The sequence below is a fragment of the Rhizophagus irregularis genome, chromosome 11 (genome assembly GCF_026210795.1).
Source record: "Rhizophagus irregularis chromosome 11, complete sequence".
Taxonomy (NCBI): Eukaryota; Fungi; Glomeromycota; class Glomeromycetes; order Glomerales; family Glomeraceae; genus Rhizophagus; species Rhizophagus irregularis.
Window position 1 is genome coordinate 3,522,276 of NC_089439.1, and position 18,530 is coordinate 3,540,805.

The 18,530-nt window shown below is 29.9% G+C and overlaps 3 protein-coding genes across 3 annotated transcripts; 1 reads left to right on the forward strand and 2 right to left on the reverse strand.

Moving 5' to 3' along the window:
* Nucleotides 1–4,638: 4,638 nt before the first annotated feature.
* OCT59_003247 (uncharacterized protein) lies at nucleotides 4,639–5,136 on the reverse strand (the record flags this gene model as incomplete). Its single annotated transcript, XM_025328961.1, has 2 exons — nucleotides 4,639–5,034; nucleotides 5,107–5,136. The coding sequence occupies 2 exons, from the start codon at nucleotides 5,134–5,136 to the stop codon at nucleotides 4,639–4,641; spliced, it is 426 nt and encodes a 141-aa protein (XP_025164529.1).
* Nucleotides 5,137–12,662: 7,526 nt separating this feature from the next.
* Nucleotides 12,663–14,785, reverse strand: OCT59_003248 (uncharacterized protein; the record flags this gene model as incomplete). Its single annotated transcript, XM_066145491.1, has 8 exons — nucleotides 12,663–12,987; nucleotides 13,097–13,130; nucleotides 13,314–13,465; nucleotides 13,535–13,715; nucleotides 13,904–14,083; nucleotides 14,171–14,242; nucleotides 14,310–14,390; nucleotides 14,527–14,785. 8 exons carry the CDS (start codon nucleotides 14,783–14,785, stop codon nucleotides 12,663–12,665), a joined length of 1,284 nt encoding a protein of 427 aa, XP_065996210.1.
* A 2,503-nt stretch (nucleotides 14,786–17,288) lies between these two features.
* On the forward strand, nucleotides 17,289–17,720 carry OCT59_003249 (uncharacterized protein; the record flags this gene model as incomplete). The annotated part of the gene is made up of 1 exon (XM_066145492.1): nucleotides 17,289–17,720. One exon carries the CDS (start codon nucleotides 17,289–17,291, stop codon nucleotides 17,718–17,720), a length of 432 nt encoding a protein of 143 aa, XP_065996211.1.
* Nucleotides 17,721–18,530: the final 810 nt, after the last annotated feature.

Here is an 18,530-nt window from a genome sequence, read left to right on the forward strand (position 1 = left end):
TGGGTTTTCATTTTTCGGAAGCCCACCTGATCCTATAAAAAAAAAGAAAAAATGGTTAGTAAACTATTCGTAATAATAATAAATAAATAAATAAATTAAAGATTCTTACGAATCTTTGGGTTTTCGTTCTTCGGAAGCCCACCCAATTCTAAAAAAAGAAAAGAACGGTTATTAGTAAACCGTTCATATATTAAAAAAAAAAACAAAAAAAATTAAACCAAGATTCGTACTTACTTACGAATCTTAGTTTCTTAGTTTTCCGTTCTTCGGAAGCCTACCAGATCCTAAAAAATAGAAAAGAACGGTTATTAGTAACCGTTCGTAATATTTTTTTAAAAAAATAAAAAAAAAAATCCAAGATTCTTACGAATCTTTGGAATTTTCCCATTCTTCGGAACACGGAAGCCCACCTGAACCTATAAAAAATAAAAGAACGGTTATTAGTAACCGTTCGTAACATTTTTTTTAAAAAAAATAAAAAAAAATCCAAGATTCTTATGAATCTTGGAATTTTCCCGTTCTTTAGAACACGGAAGCACATCCGAACCTATAAAAAATAAAAAAACGGTTATTAGTAACCGTTCGTAATATTTTTTTTTAAAAAAAATAAAAAAAAAATCCAAGATTTTTACGAATCTTGGAATTATCCCGTTCTTCGGAACATGGAAGCACACCCGAACCTATAAAAAATAAAAGAACGGTTATTAGTAACCGTTTGTAATATTTTTTTTTAAAAGAAATAAAAAAAATCTAAGATTCTTACGAATCTTGGAATTTTCCCGTTCTTCAGAACATCCGATCTTAAAAAAAAGTAAAGAACGGTTATTAATAACCGTTCATAATATTAAAAATAAACAAAAAAAAAAATAACCAAGTTTCGTACTTATGAAACTTGGTTTTTCCATACTTCGGAAGCCCACCCGAACGGCTGAACCTAAAAAAAAAGTAAAAAAAAGAACGGTTAGTAACCGTTCATATTAAATTAAATTAAAAAAATAAAAAAAAAATAAACCAAGTTTTGTATTTACAAAACTTGGTTTTTCCATACTTCGGAAGCCTACCCGAACGGCCGAACCTAAAAAAAAAGTAAAAAAAGAACGGTTAGTAACCGTTCATATTAAAAAAAAATAAAATAAACTCCAAAGAATTCATACTTACGAATCTTTGGAGTTTCTATACTTTGGAAGCCCACCCGAAAGCTGAACCTATAAAAAAAAAGTAAAAAAAGTGAAAGGGGGAAGGGGAAGGGGAAGGAAGGAAAAGGGAAAGAAGGGGAAACGGGGAGGGAAGGGGAACGAAGGAAAGGAAAGGGAGGGAAGAAAAAAATTATTAAAAGTTTAAAAAAGGATGTATAAGATGATCCTTTTTTAAACTTTTAATACGCGTAATGCGTAATGCGTAACGTTTGATTAACAAAATTAATAAATCGACCATAAATCATATATGTCGAAATTTGGCCGATTTTTAATAATTTACGAAATTTGGCCGAAATGTGTGACAGATCAGCCGATTTGTCACATGACCGAAAGTTTTGATTTCGACCAGTGTATGTGTAAGATTGATTCAGTGTTACATATCAGTGACTAAGGGCAGTGACATTTATTACGTAATATTTTAGGGGGTGGGAGGGTATTTAAAGGTCATATAACATATAAGTGTAACGTAAGATTTTTCATATTACATGGGGGTGGGGGAGTATGGGCTTATAGTAAATAGATATTACGTAATAAATGTCACTGCCCTAATCGTTTAGATATCGGGAATCCAATTTTTAGGCATATTTGATATGTTACATATTGGGTACCTGATATGTAATAAATGTCCGATATGTATCTGATTAGTCACTGATATATAGGTACCTGATATTTATCCGGTATTCCGTGATTTTTTCTGGTTTTTTTATAATTAACGATGAATATAATAAAACGTGTATCAGGCATTAAAATCGTGTATCAGCCATTTGTATCAGGCATTATTTATATTATTGAGAAATTGCAATTAAAACCATTACAAATAATTAATTATAAATAGAACAGTTTTTATAATAATTTTTATTTATGATAATTGTTTTTCTCTTCTTCTTTTTGCTTGACGTATTTGATTCGGAAAGAGAAAATTCTTGCAATGGCCTTTTATTTTCTTGTTCAATAATTGTGAGGCCTTGCTAAAACCACTATTAGGTGACTATAAATCAGATTAGGTGTTAACATATAAAACTTTTGTTATTATATAAAATTCTATATCATATGTGCCGATTTTTGGAATTAGTCTAAATTAAGATTTTTATAAAAATTTAATATTTTAGTAAGATTAACATTACACAAATCTAAATTAAATATGTGTTACATATTTACGTAACTCAGATTTAATAAAAATTTTTTTAATCAATATTCAAAAATAATGGTAATAACCACTTCTTTTTCCCCATCACTGCCCATCACTTTTCCATCATTTTTCTATTCACTTTTATTAAATATGACAAAAAAGTTTATAAGCAAATATAGCAGTTATTTTTAAGTGGTAAGTAAAAGAAAAAACTTAATATTTTATATACATAGATAAGACATATTTTTTCATAATTTTTAGCTTTAATTTATTGTTTTTTCTTTGTAAAAAATACATGCAAATAAAAAATAATTATGATGTAAAATAGTTGTAAAATGAATAATAAGATATTCTTTTTTTTCAAAATAACTAATTATATATTTGTTTTTTATCTTTTAAAATTATTTTATTAGATTTATTCTACTAAAATCCTTAAATGGCAAATAAAATCTTTTAAATAAAGTAAAAGAATTTGGGATTCTCTTATGAAAGCATTTTTTGGTAAGAAATAAAATTTTCAGATCGGACTTTATGCAGGTGACAAAATCGTGCATTATTATTCCTGGAGATATGCTAACGTCATCATTTTACATTCATTTGAAAGCTGAGAATTTGCCCTATCGTAAGAATCAAAGATCAGGAAAATTGGATCACTGGATGAGGCGTAATTAACGATCAAAGTCAAATCAAATTTAAAAATTAAAAATAAATATATTAGACGTAATTATTCACAATCCAGTGATTCAATTTATTTGATTTTAGGCTTATTAGATAGACCTCAATTTTCTCTTTCAAATGAATATAATTTCATTCGTGTAGCTTGCATCTACAGGTATTTAATAAATTTTTTTATATCAGATTTTATCAAACTTATAAAATTTTATATTAATAATATAATTGATGATTCCTAAACATCTACATATATTAAACGAATTATTTTAAATTTATTTTCAAGATAAAAGTTGGCATCACCTTAGGGAGCAAAGATCATTCAAATTGAATCACTACATGTGAAGTAATTAATGATCAAATTTAGATAAAATTCAATAAATATACTGAACGTGATTACTGAACAACTAGTAATTCAATTCACTTGATTTTAGATTCATTAGATAGATCTCGATTTTCTCTTTCAAATGAATGTAAATTTATTTGTATAGCTTATTTCTACGAAGAATTATCAATGATTTTGTCATGAGAGTTATATTTGATCTTTTAAATTTTAATGATATCTTATATTAAAAAAAAATTAAAAATTATATAATTAATTAGTTTTTTTTGCATTATCTAGTATAAATTTATTATTCTTATATAAATGATAATTTATATTTGCTTTAATAAAATTATTTTTGTGTAAAAAAATTAGATTCCAAGGATCAGCCCATATGTATTAAAAATGTAAAAAACCTCTTTATCTTTTGATGCTTCATTTTTATTAATAGTATTAGATTTGGGCAACTGTAATTTAGATCAAATGTTAATATGTAATATTTTTGTTAATATGTAAAATTTTAAATAACAAAAATGTAAAATACCTCTTTATCTTCTAATACTTCATCTTTGTTACAAAGTATTAGATTCTGTCAACCTTTGTACGACTGAGTTAAGGATATTTCTTTTTTTCTCCTTTGTCACTTTAAGGTAATTTCGTACACCAGCTGATGAATTATGTCCTGAAATAGCCATAGCTTCAATTTCTTCATTACCAGCATCAAATATTGATTGAATTGCCGTATTTCGACCTAAATAATTAGAGATATTTCTTCCAGATATATCAATATCACATACTAAACAAATTTTCCGAAACATTCCTCTAATCCGTTTTTCACCAAGTGCCCGATTAAGATACCATTGTCCTTTATAGAAATTTTAAAAACAAATAAAAATTAAAAGATAAATTAAAATTCATTTAAAAATTAATTACAAATATCAATAAATCTCAATTTACCTGATGCATTCGAAATTCCTAAGTAAAATTCCTTGGTAGTACAATTTGGAGGCCTCATTGAAATATACTTACGAATATCTGCATTAGGTTCAACTTTATCGGCAATATCTGATGGAAATAGTATTTCAAAAGTATGCTGATTTCCTTCTAATCCTCCTTGATCATTTTTTTGTTGGAATTTTTTAAAAATGAATCCCTTTTCTGTGTCTTCAAATTGATCAATTAGTAGTTTGTAATGTTCACCACCTCGTGGACATCCCAGCAGACAGATCCACAAGAAAACCCTTCTAAGCAATCCTTCAGGTTTATTGGAAGACATGGAATCATGTTATAAGATATGCTTTACTTCCTCATTCGTCAAACCTTCATGTAGTTTTGCAGCGCCTATTCCTAGTCTCTTCATTTCTGCCATCGAGTGTAGCATAAAGTTTTGGAAAACTGTTCTTGTCTAAAAGATTATAGTTCCAATATAGTATTGAATTTTTAAGGTGACGACTTATTGAAGCAACTGCATTTTTAAGTGATGCTCTTGAATATTTATCACCTTTCTTTGTTCTAACACCATATAAAAATTCACACATTTCCTTTTCAATTTGTTCATTAGAAGAAAGTGATTCAAGTGTATACATATAACCAACATTTTGATGATTTTGCCAAGAATTCAAAATATTGACCCATTTTTCAGTACACCTAGTTGTATTTAATGGTACGCAGCTTTGTTGAACTTTTGCAAGCTCTTCAGCCGTTGGTTTGAAATATGACTAAAATATTATATCAGATATTATTAATTTTGAAAATATTAATAACAATAATAATTTAAATATAAAACTCACATTGTCGTTATTAAAATTAATATTTTCCATTAGAAGAGTCAAGAGACGATTAAAATGTTTATTTAATAAAAAAAAAAGTTTATCAAGAAGAAAAAGTCTAAAAATGGCAAAAAAAAAGCTTAAATGTTACGTATAAATCACGTGATACCGGATAAATCACTTATTCGGCACTTTGAGTCGAATAACTAACGCTACCTAAAGGTAGCTTATTATATTGGGAATCAAATTTGTTCAGTTGATCTCGAGCTCCTGCGGAGCCCAGATCAACCAATCAAATTTGATTTACCCAATATAACAGTTATTCGGCACTTCATGCCGAATAACTATTAAGTATCTGATAGCATCAATTTTGACCAGTGTATGTATCTGATATGTATAATATATGTGTCCGAATTTTTACATTTGTACTACACATATCGGGTACCTGATATGTGTAGTATTGTTAAATATTACACATATATCTCATACATATCAGGCACATATCAGGTAGATGATATGTGTCCGATAACATCAATTTTGACCAGTGCTTGGATTGATGCTCAGTATAGACTGGTTTTAACCCTTTAAAAATTTTCAATATAGTACTGGTGCAATTTATGCTACTATTTGCAATTTGCCCTGAAATGAAAGGTTTAAACCTTCTAATATAATAACATTAGCACTGATTCCAGGTTTAAAAGAACTGATATTATATTATTTGAATCATTATCTGGCTGAACAATTAATTGAACTATAGCGTATTATAGATTTATTGAAAACTTTTGAATCCTCTAATGGAAAAAAAATTAGAAGTGCGATTATATGCTATTCTTGTGACATACCTGCCGTAAGAAAGTTTTGTGAATATATATCTGTAAGAATTGCATGCCGCCGATGCCTTAAATATGCCAGTTTTGATAAAAGAAATCAACCAAATTTTAAAGAAATGGATAATATAGATGACTGGTTTGTAGAAAAAAATGCTGAAGAAATTAAAATAATGTTTTAGCATAGAAAGATTGCAAAACAAATGATCAATGCCAGAAACATGTATCTAAAACTTTAGTACAATAGTCTGAAATTCATCGTTTACCTTACTTCAATCCAGTACATTTTTTAGTTATAGATCCTATGCATTGTTTTTTTTTAGACATTGCTAAATAGATCGTGATGAGACTATGAATTGAAGAAGGAAAATTAACATTACAGAATCTTTTGTTAATGCAAAAGAGAGTTAATCAAATTCAGGTATCAGCAGATATTAGTAGATTTCTAAACAAAATATCGACAAGAAAAAGCTTTTCTGGGTTTTTTGCTGGCCAATAGAAAACATTCATATTAATATATACAACATCTATTACTTGGAACCTTTTGAAAGAGTCTGACCGAAAAATTCTGGCAAACTTTATCCACGCTTGTCATATTTTGGTATGCAGAATAGTATCAAAAAACAATCTTATAGAAGCTCACTAGCATTTAATAGCAATGGTTAAGAAAATTGAAAAAACTTACAGACCTAAAAAAATAACTTCCAATTTGTATTTATGCATGCATTTATGTAAGTGTTCATTAGATTATAGACCCTTATATGCATATTGGTATTACCCAATAGAACGAATAAATGGCTTGTTAGGTAACTTGATAATGCTGATTGATGAATCTACTAGAATTTACTAATAATATTTTAAATATAATTTTAGGATCATTTCATAATAGTCAGCGAAATATTGAACAAGAACTTATAAAAATTGTACAAAATAATACCATTCTCGATAAATTGACGTCTCATACTGATTAAAATCAATACCTTCAGATAAGGATGGGCCCTCAAATGATTTTTCAAATCCGCAATATTGCAGATTTTGGAGTCAAATTGCAGTTAGTAATCCGCAATTCCACAATTCTGATTGGCTAATATTTTTAAATAATAAATTATTTTTTAAATGTTTATAACGATAAATAAATAAAAATGTTTTTTAAATCAATATAATAAATTTATTTATTTATTTATTTATTTGTTTATCATTCGTCTTAAATATAGACTGATATTTTTCTAAATTGCATAACTGTGCCGTTTCTCAGAAAAAATTCTGGACAATTTTGTCCATTTTTAAAATAAGTCTCCTCGCTATATATATTTTCATCCAGCAACCCTATAAAAAGAAAAGAAATGTTAGTGACATTTCTTTTTAAAGAAAATTAGCAATAAACATCTTTTCCTTCGGTTCTCCCTTACCTCAATTTCAAAATTCTGGTCATGTCTAATTATTAAAACCTTACGAAAAGAAAAAAAAATAAATTAATTAAATTTATCAAAAAAAAATAATGAAAATTTTCTGGTCCTCCCTTATCTCAATCCAGAATTCTGGTCATACTTTTCGTCTGGCAACTTTACAAAAATGAAAAAAAAAATAAATTAGTGAAAATTATTAAAAAAAAGTAACAAAATTCCTTCCCAGTCCTCCCTTACCTCAATTCCAGAAGTTTGGTCATGCTTTTCGTTTGGCAACTCTACAAAAATGAAAAAAAAATAAATTAGTTTGAAAATATTAAAAAAAAAAAGCAACAAAAACCCTTCCCGGTCCTTCCTTACCTTAATTTCAAAAGTCCAGTCATACTTTTCTTCCGGCAACTCAACAAAAACAAAAAAAAATAAATTAGTTATTAAAAAAAATAACAAAAACCCTTCCCGGTCTTCCCTTATCTTGAAAAAATGAAAAAAAAATAAATTAAAAAAAAAATAACAAAAATCCTTCCCGGTCCTTCTCTTACCTCAATTTTAAAAGTCCAGCCATACTTTTCGTCCGGCAACTCTACAAAATCAAAAAAAAAATAAATTTATTAAAAAAAACAACTTGCTGTTCGGTTTCTCCTTATCTACATGACTCCATTTTAAAAAGTTCAGTCATAATTTTTGTCTGGAAACTTCAATAAAAAAGAAAAAGAAATCATCAGATGATTTGTACTATGCAATTCATCTGATAATCTGTGTCAGACTGGTGGACTATTATTGGCAAATCCGCAAATCTGCAAATGTTCTGCAATTTTGTAAAGTACTGCAATTGTACCGCAATTGAATTGCGATACTTTAGATTATTTGCGGAATTGCGGAATATTTGCAAAATTGCAAACAATTGCAAATTGCGGATTTGCAGATATTTAGACTTCAAAATCCGCAATGTTTCGCAATACCGCAAATTGCAATTATTCCGCAATTGTCTATTTGCGGCGTCATTCTTACTTTCAGAAGAGTCTTGAAATATTAAAGTTTAAAGATTCAGTTAGAAGTTTTTCTATATATGATGATTATTCTAATGAAGATTATTAAACATTTCGCTTATTATCAGCAAATATACTAAAAGAAGGTGCAGCTTTCAGCAATGAACCATTCACAGATTCTTTATTAGGTCCGTTAAATAAAGATGCATATTTACAGCAAGATATTTTGCTTTTATTAGCAGATTTTTATCATAATATATACAATAAAGATTTTGTGATACTATTGCAACTTCACAATACTTCAGATGAATCTATTCCTGTTCTTCCAAAAGTTAATTAATTTAGTCGATTAAAAATTGGAACTGAGATATTTGGTTTAACATTTTCTTTTCGGTATGCAAGATTAACTAAGATTTTAGCTCATTTTATTTTAAGTGATAATACTACTGACGTATATTCTGGGCAGATCCAATTTTTCTTTGAACATACCATTTGATTACCAGGAGATTTTAAGACATATTATTTAGCTTTTATAAGATGGTATAAGCTAACAGAAAACCAAAAGATAAGATTTCATTGTAAAATAAATGATGATGATAAATCTTGTAATATTGAGTTGTGGAAATCAGAATTTTTTAAAATGGGAAGAGATTGTATAATTTTTATACATAATATTTTATGTCAATTTGTTTCAGAAAGTCTTAAAGTAGGACCAAAAAAAAATTGAAAAAAATATATGTCAATTATTTCAATAAATAGAAAATTTTACATTTAAATATTTATTGTTTTGCAAAAATACTTTTATTATAATATGTACTGCTTACTTTAGTATTCTATGTATTTTGCAAAAAAAAATACAGTCAAACCTCCATAATTGCACACCCTCGGGACTGAGCGTAAGCGTGCAATTAGAGAGGGTGTGCAATTATAGAATTACATATATCACGTGATTTTTATATAAAGTTGTAACGTCACATTTATTTATTATGAATTATTACTAAAAACTACAAAATTAAAACTATTATCATTATAAAATTAAAACATTTATACGAAATATTGATCTATAGTAGTCTGCTGCATTGAATTGAATTTCCTTTTTCTAATAAATTTCTCAATTTTACCCGCTAATTTTATCTGTTCACCTGCATTTTCTTGTTGAAGTAAAAACAAATTTACAGTTTTCAAGCTTCGTAATGCTTCATTGATATGAATGATTTCCATTTCAGAACTATCATCTACTTCATCTGGATGATCTGTAGTCCCACTTTTAAACATATCTTCGAATTCTGAAATATTAAGAAATTCATATATTACATCTTCTTCAGGAATAGTTAGAAATTCTTTCACTTGCATCATGTCGGATAAATGAAGAGCTTCAATTGCTCTATTAAGTTCACTGTCAATATTTGAATCATCATTTTCGTCATTATCTCTAGGAATAGCATCTGAAAGGATTTTGACATGATTCCAACAATTTTTGATAGTATCAGCCGTAACTTCATTCCAATCTTGAATAATATATTGAATTGCTTGCAAAACATTCATTTTTAAATCCTGTATAAGCTGGCCTGCTTCAACTTGTTCTAATATCTATCTAAAATAAAATATGTATATTAAATTTGCAATATAGTAGATTTGAAAAAACCCAACTTACCGGATGTATGTGGTGATGCTAAGGTTGCTTGTCTAAATCTCTTCAAAATCCTACGATTAGTTTCATCAAAATTTTACTATAGATTTATTATAGTTTCGGCAGAGTTTCGGCAGTTTCGGCATTTATAATAAGTTTCGGCAGTTTCACCTTTCTCCAAAGTTTCGCCAGTTTTTTAATATAACTTTAATATAGTTTCGGCAGAATTTCGCTTTTTGGCGAAACGCCATCTTGCCTAAACTCCTAGGTTTCGGCAAGCAACCTTAGGTGATGCCGATAATGCTTGTTGAAGTTTTGAAGTCGTATTAGGTGGCAAAAAATAAATTTCAATATTTTCAAGAACTAAATTATTTATTTTATGGCTTGTACAATTATCAAGAAGCAGCAAAACACGCTATTTATCATGTTTTATGCCAACTTGATAATCAAATTCCTGAAGCCACTTTTGAAAAATGGTTGCTAACATCCAAGCTTTAGCATTATTCCGATAGGACATTGGCAAATTGCCAATATTAACATTTTTAAAGCATCACGGATTTGCATATTTACCAATTATTAAAGGAGGCAGCTTATGTGATCCATCAGCATTTGCACATAAAGCAACTGATAGCCGTTCCTTACTTTTTTTACGTCCAGAAAGCCGCTTTGTAGCTAATGTTCAGTCTGGTTCTAACCTAAAAGAATATGTATTAGTTATTAATAATGAGAAGAGATTACAAATATAACATATAAATATTAAATACCTACCGATAAAAAAGCCCTGTCTCATCCATATTGTAAATACGATCAGGAGGATATTCTGCACATTTATTTTGTAATAAAGGTAGAGCTTCAGCAATAGCATTTTCATCAGCAGAATTTGCCTCTCCATGAAGCTTTACTTGACGAATACTGTTACGCTCCTTAAATTTTTGGAGCCATCCGTTGGAAAACTATAAATAAATAATAAAATAGTGATCAAACAAACATTATAATAAATTATTAAATATAAATTATTAAAAAAAAATGTTTAACTTGTAATGTTTCTTGAGGAACTTCTAGTTCATTGGCTAGTAATTTAGCCTTCTCAATTAATATAGCATCACTTAAAATTGTTTTATGCTGATAACATAAAACAAATTCTTTTAGGGCAAGTTCAAGTTCCGGGACAGCAACAGGTTTATGACGTTTTACTTCTGGATTTGCAAGTTCTGTGGTAAGTCGTTTCTCTTTACTTTGCAAGGTTCTTGTAATTGTAGATTCATTAACTCTGATTCCACTTTTGTTCAACCCAGTCCACATACTGAGTTCGAGTTTTCTTGTTATCACGAGCATAAAGACAAAGCTCATATTTCTGAATATCTGATAAAGAAATGTTTTTTTTAGGCATAGTGAGAATGCGAAATGTTAATCAAACTGCGCGTACTGCACGTACTGCGCGCACTGCGCGTTATTATATAAGTTTGGAAGGTTCAGAAAGTCATGTGCGTGCATTTATGGAGAATAGGACAATATAATCGTACTAAAAAATCATTGCACGTGTAGAGTACGGAGGGTGTGCAATTAGCATTAAGTCCCAAAGTTGTGAACGAATCAAAGGGTGCAATTACGAAGGGTGTACAATTATGGAGAGTGCAATTATGGAGACACACGTCAAATAAGTAAAAATCGGTCAAATATCGGACTGCCGATTTTTGGCTGTATTTGTCCGATTCGTGGCTTTATTCAGCCGATTTTATGGCGCGAATTGCTAAAAATAGAAATTCCTCTTTTTAATGACAAAAAATAGGAATGCCGCATTTTAAACCATCATGCCGATTCAAATAATAATCGGACTGCCGACTTGTAAATAAATTTACAAAATATCATCACAATCAGACTGCCGGCATGAAAATAAACATGCTGATTCATAACATATAGAAGTGCCGATTTTTAAATCAGAACAACAAACATTTTATATTACCTGCCGATTCTTCAATAATCTCCCAAATCGGACTGCCTATTGTACCGATTCGTATAATAATTTTTCAAAAAATAAGTGCCGATTTATAAATTGGCACAACAGACTAACACTACCATGCAGATTCATGCAGTAATCATCCAAAATCGGACTGCGATAATCATGCCATTCTCACAAATAGAAATGCCGATATATAGATCAGTAAGAACAATACTTAAAATAACATATGCCTGTTTTTATTTCGATCACAAATAGATTTGAAAAGGAATGCCGATTCATAGATCGGTAAGAGCAATACTTAAAATAACATATGCCTGTTTTTATTTCGATCACAAATAGATTTGAAAAGGAATGCCGATTCAATAGATCAGTAACAATCAAAATAACAAAATAGCTGCCTGTTTTTATTTCGATCTCAAATAGTTTTGAAAAGGAATGCCGATTCATAGATCAGTAAGAACAATACTTAAAATAACATATGCCTGTTTTTATTTCGATCACAAATAGATTTGAATAGAAATGCCGATTCATAGATCAGTAAGAGCAATACTTAAAATAATCTATGCCTGTTTTTATTTCGAGTAAGCCAGAATCTTTCTATTTTTTTGATTTTTTCGTAATTCATCATTACCCGTTTTTTTCTATTATTGACCGATTTTAATTTATATGAACACATTGTAATATACGTTTTTTTATTTTGCAGTTTATGATATATTTATTATTATATTCTTGCTATATTTATTATTACTATGTGCTATAATCATCTTACTATTTTCTTTCACTTTTTAAAAGAGAACATTTTTTAGTAGTTGATCTCCTAATAATTTCTTTTGGAACCACTAGTTGAAATGGATCATCCTTTTCATCGCTGTCATCGATAAAAATATAATCATTATTATCAGTTTTCTTATCGTCATCATTCTTATCGTCATCATTCTTATCGTTATTATCATTGTTAACGTTATTGTCGTTTTTATCGTTACTAGCATTGTTTTTATCTTTGTCGTTATTGTCGTCATTGTTATCGTCATTGTTATCGTCGTCACTATTATCCTCTTCATCACCATCTTCGTCGGATTCTTGTGCAACCCAGCTTGACGAAATCCACTAACTGGGAATGTTCTCCTTTGGTTTGCTTTTTTTATCAAAATTTTCATCTGAGCGGTAACGTGGACGACTTAAACCAGATCCGATGCTAATACCAATTTCTTCCGATCGATGTAGAATTTTTTGAATCTAATAAAAATTTATAATTTATTAAGCATAAATGTTATATTCATTAATAACATCACGACTTCGCATACTCCCGACGACCGCCGCTTGTCGTAAATCTTTATTACTGAATTATTGTTAATTAATCGACCTGATCTTGTATTTTTACTGCGTTCTTTGTTTGCTAATTCCTCGTCTTCTGTGGACCATTCGTCCGAGTGTATGTCGAAGTATTAGTCGCCTTTATACAATCTTTGATAAATTCTTCCCATTTTAAGTTACGAGGTTGGCATTCAGTCAAAAGTTTGTCTCGTGTCGATATCATGTGCTGCAATCCTCTTCTGTGCCGGGGACATCTTCTATTGAAGAGTAAATTAAAAAATTAATTAATTGTATATGTTTTTATTATTAAATAATGAATTTTATACCTGATCCCTTCTGGATATCGTGTGTTGTCTTTTGGTATGTTCCGGCATTTTACCTCTTTTTGCAGTTTCCAAATCTCTCGGCGAGATTTATGCAATTGTTTTATGATTCTTACTATCTCTATATCATATGCTACAATAGAAGGATTCATGGCCGATTTTACTGCTGGCAAAAGTTTTCTTTCTATTGTTTTTTTTGTTCACTGTACGTCTTTGATAGGTCGAATTGAAGCGACTGATTAAGATTATTGAGAATATGGACTACTTCATCCTATTTAATAAAACAGTCATTAAATGATCAAATATTTAATTTAATAAAGATAAATTTTAATAAAAATGTATATTTACGTGAAATGTCTTACTTATAATTACTTGACATGAGTGGCAGCTCACGTTTCTGTTCTCTAATAAGAATAGGCGATAAGCTTCTATTGGGACGATTAACTAAAGGTTCTTCATGACTAGCATTTTTTTCGGTTTGGTTATTTAAGCGTTGTGTGAGATTTAAGATTACATTTCTTAATTCTTGAATTTCTTGGTTTTCAACGCCACCTATTATAAGTCAGTATTTAATATAATTCATTTTGAAAATTTTTTTTTTACATGTAAGTCAGAATAGGAGCGTGAGGGAAATAATACCGCTATTTAGAGCCGGAGTAATTGAAGAGGAAGGTTGATTTTGCAATATCGAAGATTGATTTGTAAGTGTTCCTATAATAATTATGTTAAATCGGTATATGTTTTGAAATGTAATTAAGACTAATTTAAATAATATTACTTTTTGTTAATGATCTCCCTCTATTTTGTGGTGATGAATCTTTGGATGAGAGAGTGGTAAATTGATCATTAGAATCAGATACTTCATAATAGGATCGATGATGGTTAGAACTGTGGGATCTAGATTGTGATTTATGTGATCGATGATGTCGACGTGAACGGATAGGGGAACTAGAATGGGATGGAGAGATATGTTGTTGTCGTAATCGGTGACTTACGAGATTGGGAATGATTACGACTACGACTACGAGATTGGGAACGACTACGACTACGAGATTGGGAATAACTACGACTACGAGATTGGGAATGACTATGACTACGAGGTTGGGAACGATAATGGGAACGACGTGAATGAGAACGACGATGTGAACGACGTGAGTGAGAACGACGTGAGTGGGATCGTTGATGAGAACGATGTGAGTGAGAACGGGAATCTGATTCTTTTTGTTGAGATCTAGTATTGAGGTTCCTATGCATCCCGAGAAATTTGTAAAAATTTAAATCTTTTCATTATGGTATTTATTATTAAAGATCGGACAAGAGATAAAAAGGCACTTTATATACATATTTTGAATCATCCTATCATTTAACGCGTAATTGCCTAATCAAAATAAACATAAAATAAATTATTAACTTCGTTATCACATATCAATAAATTTATACTACATCGCCATCCATCAATTAAATATATTAATAATCAATTAATATCATTAAACTTAATTAAATTAATTACTTACGGAAGTTTGTTTTTCCGGTAGGAAATCTGTGACGTGACGAAATAGCGATACGTGACGAAAAAGCAATAGGAAATATTTTTGAAACCGTGATGTGAACGCAAAAAGCGATAGAAAATATTTTCGAAACTGTGATGTGAACGAAAAGAGAGAGGAAATATTTTCGAACTGTGATGTGAACGAAAAGAGAGAGGAAATATTTCGAACTGTGATGTGAACGAAAAAAAGCGATATAAATATCGTCGAAGAAAGCGTGGTAAACATACACAAATATATCATGATCGGCACCTCCGATTTTGTAGGATTTATGCATCTGGCGCGTGACACTTATGCGTCATCCAGTCACGTGTAGTAACAAACTGCGCCCAAGGCAGAAAATTAGTACTTATTGGGCAATAAAAGAATAACTTTTTATACTTTTATACGTGATTTTGATATTTTGATTAAAAATAACTCAATCAATTAATTTTTAATAAAAAATAATATAAAATCTTTCAACTAGATAACATACAAAATCGCCAAAATTTTTTTTTCATTCTTTATGAAACTTGATTAAAAAAACAGGCGCATAAATTTAACCAGCTAATAACATCGTTGATGTAATAAAGTTCTGAGTTCCATTCTGCCTGCGTACATGAATAACATCTACGGGGAGATGTTAAACCCCATGTCGATAGGGAGGATGATCCCCATACTAGACTGACTTTTTGTTTAAATTATAGTTCATATGTATTACTACTAAAATGATAGATGCAAGTTTATCGCGATCATTCGGCGCTGATGGACAAATCGTTCGTTGAGATACTTGTTACATGCAGTATGATGATTAATTACTATTAGATTTATACAAAATTTATGACATTTTAAATCGATTTTAAAGGTATTAATATTATCTTATCTTATATTATGAAAAAAGAAGCTGGTTTAATAGCCAAAAAAAAACATCATATTTACAAAATATAAAGGAATTTTCAAATTAAAAAATGAAAAAATGAAATATAATTGATTAATCGTGACTTGTGAAATTTGAAGTATTCTGATAAGCTGCTAAATGTAGGTGATTGCGATTGTTGTTGCGATTGTTGTTGCGATTGTTGTTGCGGCTGCGTTTGTTGATGTTGTTGCGAAAAATATAATCGTAAATTTAAATCATAAATTTCTTTTTCATAGTCTTTTATTTTTTCGTCGTATATTTTTAACCACTCCACCAAATTATTGTTTTCACGGGAACTTTTCTCCAACTTATTAAGTAATTTCTCTCCCGAATCGTACACAACTTTTTTAAAGTCCAGCAACTGGACTTGCAAATCGGCAACTTCCTTATCCTACCCCTTTAATTCCTTTAGCATTCGCTCTCTTCTATTTTTTTTTGCGATTTCGCGAGGATTTGCGAGAATTCAACGATGGTTTGCCCATTTTTGCGAAAATAATCTTTCTGGCTAATCTCGGAATTTATAATTCGATGAATAAAGCATGTATTATTGCTAAAAATGGCTAATAACATTCATTATGCTATATTTTAGGGGGTGGGAGAGGCGCAAAAGTGCCTGTCAGGGTGGTATTTTCCAATCATATATATATAAATTGGTTAAAATCCCGAAAGATTTTGAGTAAATATTTGTAATATTATAATTAATACAAATTAAAAAAATGTGGCTGATTGTTTCGCTTTAATAAGTATCTAGCGGCTTTTTGTGAATCAGAAATTAACTTTTAATATTAATTCAGGATCTCAAAAAATTTCCTAGATAAAAAAATTTTTCAAAAAAATTTCCTATATAAAAAAAAATTTTCAAAAAAATTTTCTAGATAAAAAAATGTCTAACCCTCGAGCTGTTGCCAAATCTAATAGAACAAGAATAAGAACTAAAGTATACTGCTTTTGTAAAGAATGTAATGGCAAGTTAGTGGACCTAAGAACGAAAACTAAACGTAGGGTTAAAATATAATATATCTTATGCGAATAATAATTTTAGTAACAATTATCGAAGCTGAGCCTTCTAATGCTAATCCATCTAATAATTTTGGTGATGATTATCGAGGCTGGGCCTTCTGATGTTGGACAATATACTGACGATAATAATGCAATGGAATGCGAACCTTTACTCGAGATGATACCTGCATACGTGAATCGGCAAAACATAAATTCACAAAGAAAGGGAAAATATCTGATCACGTTCTTGAAAATTTATTACCGGATAATGGAAGAGATATGAATGATGATCAAGATAGAGATTTTGAAGACTATGACGAACGAAAATAGAGATTCTGAAAGTTTTGAAGATGATGACGAAGATGGTGTTTCTAGCGATTTTGAAGATGATGACGAAGACGGTAATTTTGGAGATTTTGAAAGCGATGAAGAATATAGAGACTCTGAAGATTTTGAAGATGATGATGAGGAAGAAGTCAATTTTGCGTCAAAAGATTTTGACGATGGTGAACCAAAACTTCCTAATATCAACAATGATAATTATACCTGGATTATCTTATGGATATTACAATATCAACAAAGATATAAGCTTCCTAATGTTTCAATAGATTCTTTATTTAAATTTCTAAGGTTTTTTCTTTTAACGGTAGATGAAAATAAATTTTCATCTTTTCCTTCCCTCCCTGTACGTAGCCAAAAAAATATTGGGAATATCAACGAATATTATCAAATATGCCGCATGTAATAAATGTCGCAAATTGTATGACATAAATGAAATATCAAACACAACCGAAGTACCAACATGTAGTTTTATAAACTACCCGAATCATAACGCATAGAAAGATTTCGACAAAAATGTAATAACCCTCTAGTCAAAAAAATAGACAGTAATAAAGATGGTGGAAATAATCCAATTATCCGTCCGATAATGACATTTCCATTAGTTAACATTAGGCGCCAACTAACCCTATTTTTCGGTCGCAAAGATTTTGAGGTGACATGTCGAAAGTGGGCAGAAAGGGAAAACGAAACTGAAGCCTTATTTGACATTTATGATGGGAGGATTTGGATGAGTTTTGAAGATGGCAAAGGAGAACCATTCTTCCAAAAAGAATACGCCGAAACTCATATCGGATTAATGCTAAACATGGATTGGTTTCAACCCTATATAAATTCCCAATATTCTGTCGGTGTAATATATGCCGTTATTTGTAACTTACCCCGAACGAACGAACGTTTCAAGCCCTACAATATTCTCACACTAGCAGTTATACCCAGTCCTAAAGAGCCAAAGAAACATGAAATCAACAATTACTTATACCCCATCATAAATCAGCTGAATCGGTTATGGGAAGGGTATCATATAAAAACTTACGAATATAACAACGGTCGTTTTATCCGTGGCGTGATAATAGGTTGTGCTAGTGACGTTCCTGCGACTCGAAAATTATGTGGTTTTATATCAGCTCGAATCGCATGTTATCGATGCTATAAATCAGCAAACTTGGTAAATAATCAACCCAATTTTGGTGGGTTTGAAGACATTGACGACTGG